Source organism: Silene latifolia, chromosome 2 (genome assembly GCF_048544455.1).
Source record: "Silene latifolia isolate original U9 population chromosome 2, ASM4854445v1, whole genome shotgun sequence".
Classification (NCBI taxonomy): domain Eukaryota; kingdom Viridiplantae; phylum Streptophyta; class Magnoliopsida; order Caryophyllales; family Caryophyllaceae; genus Silene; species Silene latifolia.
The window spans coordinates 181,466,114-181,472,887 of NC_133527.1; the positions used below are offsets into that span (position 1 = coordinate 181,466,114).

Below are 6,774 nucleotides of genomic sequence, written 5' to 3' on the forward strand. Positions count from 1 at the left end.
TGGAAATTAACCAAAATATTGAAGCAATTAAGTTGTTTACGTACCGGTGATTCGGGTTCCGTCATGCTAATTAATGTTGTTAATTGTTTTTTTTTTTATTTAATTTAGCTGGTTTTTACTAGAATTTGAGAGAAAAATATTTAGAGAGAGAAAGTAGTGTAAATGTGCAAAGAACATTATTGTCTTTTGATTGAAAACGTCGTCGATAGTTACTAAAACGTCAACGATGAAAATAAGTCGTCCTTGCATTTTGTGAGAGAGCCATTATCCGTTTACCGCTTTAAACGGATAGTATCCGTCTCCGATAAGACGAATTGTTTGAAAAATCTAATGCAAAAAGTATGAAATCATTAATTGTACAATGACGTCGGTACATCTTAATGACACAATTAATTAACCACCAAATCAAGACAAAAAGCAAGATTAACTCCAACCAAAATGTAATGCTAAATTGCTAATTACACAAGGCAGCAAAAATGAAAGGGTGGCATCCTTCTCATCCTCATCCTCATCCTCAACCTCATTGTCCTACACTTCCCAACCTTGTTTATAAATCTCCATTATTTCCCAAATCTCTCTTTTTCCTCCTCAAATCCAAACCCACCCCTAAACCTCCTTTTCCCTCCATTTATTATTTCAACAACAGCATTCTCCCCAATTTATTCTCCACAATTGTAGTAATAACAACAATTTTAAAAAAATTAATAATTTTTTGAGTTTGATGGATATGGTTGTTATTGATGATTACGTTGTTTCTATTATTGTAGCGACTTTACTAGGGTTTGTGATTGTGATTCTGTTTACGGTATTTCGGCGTCGGAAATTTGGGGAGAATGACGGTGGTTTGATACGTACCGAGGTTGTTCGGAGCTCCGGTGATGGTGATCCGGACGTCATTGTTGTTGGTGCTGGTGTTGCTGGTGCTGCTCTTGCTCATACTCTTGCTAAGGTCACATTTTTCGCCTTTTTATTTATTTATTTATCTAATTTTGGTTATTTAACGGAATTTGAATTCCAGTTTTGATAGTTTAGGGTTTAATTCAATCAAGATTCGAACTTGCGACCTTTTATTCGGTTTAATTCTTTGTGAGAGGTATTTTAATCGAACAGAGTAGTAGCAGTTTACGCTTTGATTGCGTTACGTTAGCTGTTAGTTTTAGGAGATGTCGGGTGAGTTGTTATTTAGTGAGAAAGTCGTTGAATTGATCGTTATTCCGTCTCACCTTGAATTGTTGTGTTTGTTTTATTCTGCAATGGTCCATAATAGGTGGAACAGTCCGCCTTACTTCAGACCGCCTTATTTCAGACCGCAATAAGACCTCTCACAAGTGAGAAGCACATGGGTGATGGGACACCCCATGTGCTTTCCCACTCACATCCTAAATGGGTTTTTTGTGAGAGGAACGGATATGACGGTCTGAAATAAGAATTTGTGTAGGTGGAATTAGTCTATTAGACCGATTGCGAAATTTGATTGGTTTGAGAAGTGTACTTGCTGCCTGGATTGTAGGAAGGAGTTTTTCGTCGAGTTATTATGGTTTTGTTGAAATGTAGTTAGGCCTCATTGAGGTTGGAAGTTGGAAGTTGGGTTGAGGTTAGGTAATCCATTTTTTTTTGGCACAACTTTACTATGGTGGATTTGTGGTCCTCTATTCAGTTTCGTAACGGAATTATGAATATGGATTGAAGGAGTTGTTTGTGGGTTTTATGTTTCATTGTGGGGACGATTCCGTGTACGTTGCATTTTGAGAATTATTTTCGGTTTGGTATATAGAGAGAGACTATAGAATTCAGGGAGTTTTGGAAGATCTCTAGACTTGAACATTTATGGCTTGATGAACCTCAACTGACCAATCAAACTGCTGTATGTGCTGATAACACGCCGTCTTTTTTTTCCCCTCCGCAAACTCTTGGATTTGCTAATGAGTGAGCTAGTGACACGAAACTTGAAATTAGGGAGTGCAATATTTTTGATCTTGTCACGCCTACGGGCTTAACCATGGGGAGGAAAAACCCGGAGTCATGGATCTGCTATCAAGGATTCAATAAATCAACAAGGTTAAGCTGTCACAAAGTAACTTTTTTTTTACTACTATATTAATCAGCACCCTAATAAGTACTGTAATTTATCAGAGTTAACGGACTTGGAAATGATGAAGTCATTGCTGAAATTTGTGATACTCGGTACATACTAACTCCATTATAGAAATGGATCCCAGTCTAGTTCTCAACAAAGTTCGTCGAAAAATTGGTGGTAGATTTGTAAGTTATAAGTCTCCATGTGTGAACACGAAATTAGTAAACTTATCCTCAAATGTTTGTGGGAAGTTTGCCTTTCCAGAATGAAGTGTTTTTTTGTTGTTGTGGGTTATAGTGGAGCCTTTTGTGTCTCCGTCATCTGACCTGAGCTATTTAGTGATTGCAGGATGGTCGACGAGTCCACGTGATTGAGAGGGACTTGAGTGAGCCTGACAGGATTGTTGGTGAACTGCTACAACCAGGAGGTTACCTGAAATTGATGGAACTGGGCCTTGAAGGTATGACTGATGCTTGACCTTTTTTCATTCATGTTCTCCCTGATGAATTATTTTAGCAGTCTTGTGTCTGATTAAGTTTTTTATGGAACTTTTGTTTGAAAAACTTCTCTTCACTTATGCCCTTAAAATGCAGATTGTGTTGGTGATATTGATGCTCAAAGAGTGGTCGGGTATGGTATATTTAAAGATGGCAAGAACATAAGACTGTCTTATCCCTTGGAACAATTTACTTTAGACGTGGCTGGGCGGAGCTTCCACAATGGCCGTTTCATACAGAGGATGCGAGAAAAAAGCGCTTTGCTTCCCAAGTATACACTTCCTTTCCCCTCTCAGCTTTTGTGTGTACCGTTATGTAGCTTTGAGGAGTCATTGGATATTAGATTTAAGCTGAGGTATTCCGTAAACATCATTATTTCCACCAAGTAAAAATTGAACTTTCTGTGTTTTTATTGTAGTGTACGGCTGGAGCAGGGAACAGTTACATCTTTGCTTGAAGAAAAGGGAGTGGTTAAGGGAGTTCAGTATAAGACTAAGAACGGTGATGAAGTGAAGGCATATGCCCCTCTGACTATTGTGTGTGATGGCTGCTTCTCGAATTTGAGACGATCTCTTTGCTCGCCTAAGGTATATTTGTTTCTTTTCTTCCCATCTTCGGTGGACGATCAAATTTATATTCCCTTGAGTGTTTATCACTGATCCTTGGCGTGTTTATCATGTTACTATTATTTCACAGGTCGAAGTGCCATCACATTTCGTGGGGTTAATTCTGGAGAACTGCCAATTACCATTTTCAAATCATGGCCATGTCATCTTAGCAGATCCATCGCCTATTCTGTTTTATCAAATTAGCAGTACAGAAGTCCGCTGTTTGGTCGATGTGCCAGCAGGACAGAAGTTGCCTTCTATAGCTAGTGGTGAAATGGCCAAGTATCTAAAGACTGTGGTAGCTCCTCAGGTATATATCTATAAATTGTTAATCTGTTTCTTAAAGGTTTCATCGCAGTAGACATGCAACAAAAAAATCACTCCCGTGTCCATAGGGTTCTTCTATTGACAGTGTAAGAGGGGTTGGAATTAGCAGCGTAACACCCAAAAAGACTTGTGTGTGAATGACACATTATGAAAACTACTACACGAATTGCATCAAATGATGTATCATCATAGTGCAGAACCTAAGAATAGGAAGTCTTTGGCTCCATCGAAAACGGAAAAATAAGGTTCCATTTCAGTAGCTATTGTGGAACATGGTGGACTTTTTGTGTTTGATTGCCAAATTTCAGTTTTGTTTTTGACAAGTCAAAGTTACTTCTTCAGGTTCCTCCTGAAATATATGAATCATTCATAGCAGCCGTTGACAAGAGTAATATTAGGACAATGCCCAACAGAAGCATGCCTGCTACTCCTCAGCCTACACCTGGTGCCATTCTAATGGGTGATGCTTTCAACATGCGTCATCCTTTAACAGGAGGAGGGATGACGGTGGCATTGTCCGACATCGTGATATTGCGAGATCTTCTGAGGCCTTTGAAGAACCTCAATAATTCAGAAGCATTGTGCAAATATCTGGAGTCTTTCTACACCTTGCGTAAGGTGAGTTATCGACGAGCTATAAGTACTTCCGAATTAGGCTTCTAAGTTGTGCTGTTTCGTTCATCAGAAATCTCTTCTATTGTTAATCAATGGCCATTTTCACTCTTCCTTTGTCAAGTTAAAAAAATTCCCATGTGACATGGCCTTCATTTGAGGTTCTCATGATAACCTTTGTTTCTTTGACAAAAAAAGGGAATATGCATATACATTAAATTTTATCTCAAGGTTAAATGCGTGGTAAAGTTGCAATGTTTCTTGTTTGCACTATATGCAGCCTGTGGCATCCACAATAAATACTCTGGCGGGAGCCCTCTACAAGGTGTTTTGTGCTTCATCTGATGACGCTCACACGGAAATGCGTGAGGCATGCTTTGACTACCTTAGCCTTGGAGGCGAGTGCTCTAGTGGTCCAATTGCCTTACTTTCTGGGCTGAACCCTCGTCCACTGACCTTAGTTGCACACTTCTTTGCTGTGGCTGTGTATGGTGTTGGTCGTCTGTTGCTGCCTTTTCCTTCTCCACAGCGCCTTTGGCTTGGTGTACGATTGCTAACAGTAAGTCTTTGAAATAGTTTAAATCTTGATTGCTTACTTGTTTGTCTTCTATTTGGGCTTGTGAGTAACTCTAGAGTTACTCTGTGATTCATAATTCTTACATTTTTTTTATACGAGTTTCAAAAAGTCCTACATTTATAAAAACATTTCCTCCAAGCCTCGTATAGCAGTGAAACTTCAGGGTATCAAGGTGAAACTAAGTCACCAAAATGGAATAATTGAAACTTTAGGACAACAACAACATTACCCCAGTGCCTCAATGGCTCCCATGGCTCCCGCAAATTGCGAGGTAAGGGGTGGTCGGATGTGCGCAACCTCACCCTGTGTTAGAAACACAAACACAAAGAGGTTGTTTCTAAATGACCCAAGATGAAAATTGCGTCGAGAATTGCATTGAAGGACCGCTACATCAGAAGAGCAAGAAGTGCAGCCACTTTAGTGAGCTATTTTGATTTATTCCATCATAATTCGGAACCTGTTATTGAGTCTTTGGCTCCATTGGAAATATGGAATAATAATTGAAACTTATAATTATGACGAAGATCAACTCTCTCCTATAATAGTAGTCTCATAGCATGGTACTAATCTAAGGATTCAGCTCAATGTTACTTAAATTTTTTAATACTTTTTTATTTTAACAACCTGATATTTTATAATTATGACGAACATAGTTAACTTGAGAATCAATCAACTTGAACATGACCGTCATTATTATAAAATATATTGAGCTTATTGTTAATGGTCTGTCTCATACTCAAACTCCGTTATATTCAACAATCTGTGAGAAAATAATTTAAAAGATAGCAAGAAACAGAATTTGGGATCAACCTGTATGTGTTGCCTCAAAGTGTCCACCCTAAGGGACCCTAAAAATTGTACAAGGCAATAAGCCTTTCTAATGTGATCCTCCTATGATTGCAAAATTGACGGCTTTCTGTCCCTTACCAGTGTCTCAGAGGCGAAAACAATAAAACGATGTGTGAATCTTATTGCAGGGCGCAGCAGGCATCATCTTCCCAATAATGAAGGCAGAAGGACTTCGTCAAGTGTTTTTCCCGGCAACTGTTCCAGCATACTATAGACGCCTTCAAGTTAGGTGATGGTCCAAGTTTGTATCCAATTGGATCCTTCCATTTCCTCCCCTCTCCATTTCTATGTCTTCTCAGTGGTCCAGATTTTGTTCCAGAACTGTCTAACGGTCAATTGTTTGATGAGTTTAAGAAGGAATAATGATTTAAAATCGTTCTTGGAGAAAATGGAAGGAAATGCAGAGAAAAAAAATGGAGAGGATCCATACTCGTTTGTATCACCATCCTAGCCCACTTCCTGATTGGCACACTTACTGTATTTCTATCTTTGTAAAAGTTCGGGGAAGTTAATCGATTTTTGGGTTATGTATATTCGTACTGCTGCTGTAATGAGCAGAGCAGAGCAGAGGTTATTTGTAATTTGTTCTCCACAAATGACTATAAACACTATATGTCAATCTGTGCATAATAAATTTCTGTTTCATTTTTTTTGTGAAGATTGTAAACTAGGTTATATTTTCATCATGTTAAATAGAACAAACCTATCTCATATATTCAGATGAAATATGAAAGTGAAAAGTTACTTTCTGAGCTCACCTTGAAGGAGGATGACAAGAATGTTGTTATGACTTACGAGTAAGTGATTAATCTCATTATTACTTTATTAATAATTATCATGGGTTTGGTGTGACAAATAAAAAGTGACCACTTTGATAGACCATGACCATTTTATGTCAAAGAGTGACTAATCACTTTTTAAATGGTTGCACCATACAACGGTCTTATAGAAAAATTTGTGTTATTTTATTGGGTAAAGCAATTGAAAATCTTCTCTTCAATGACATTGGGTTGGGTTGAAGTTTCACTGCTGTAATTTCTTTCCATAGGAGTACATGGAAAGATCGAATTTTTCGGTTTCTACTCTGAAATATTTTATTTTTCAAAAAAAAAAAGAAAAAAAACTCGAATGTATCACTTTTTTTTGAGGAATCGAATGTATCACTTTTAAATCTGTCACTATGTTTTCTTGTATTGAAACGAAATGCTCCCTCATTGTTTTTTTTTG

General features: G+C 38.0%; 1 protein-coding gene across 1 annotated transcript; it reads left to right on the forward strand.

The window, feature by feature from the left end:
• The first annotated feature begins 419 nt into the window (after positions 1–419).
• LOC141643579 (squalene monooxygenase SE1-like) lies at positions 420–6,200 on the forward strand. The gene is made up of 8 exons (XM_074452783.1): positions 420–949; positions 2,426–2,537; positions 2,671–2,845; positions 2,993–3,161; positions 3,271–3,492; positions 3,852–4,127; positions 4,402–4,680; positions 5,676–6,200. Exons 1-8 carry the CDS (start codon positions 722–724, stop codon positions 5,778–5,780), a joined length of 1,566 nt encoding a protein of 521 aa, XP_074308884.1. The 5' UTR covers positions 420–721; the 3' UTR covers positions 5,781–6,200.
• Positions 6,201–6,774: the final 574 nt, after the last annotated feature.

Excerpts from the sequence above, each read along its gene's own strand:
- LOC141643579 (XM_074452783.1), top strand. The coding sequence starts at position 722 with ATGGATATGGTTGTTATTGATGATTACGTTGTTTCTATTATTGTAGCG. Across the intron at positions 2,846-2,992 it reads AAAAGCGCTTTGCTTCCCAA|TGTACGGCTGGAGCAGGGAA; the intron begins GTATACACTTCC and ends TTTTTATTGTAG. Across the intron at positions 4,128-4,401 it reads CTTTCTACACCTTGCGTAAG|CCTGTGGCATCCACAATAAA; the intron begins GTGAGTTATCGA and ends CACTATATGCAG.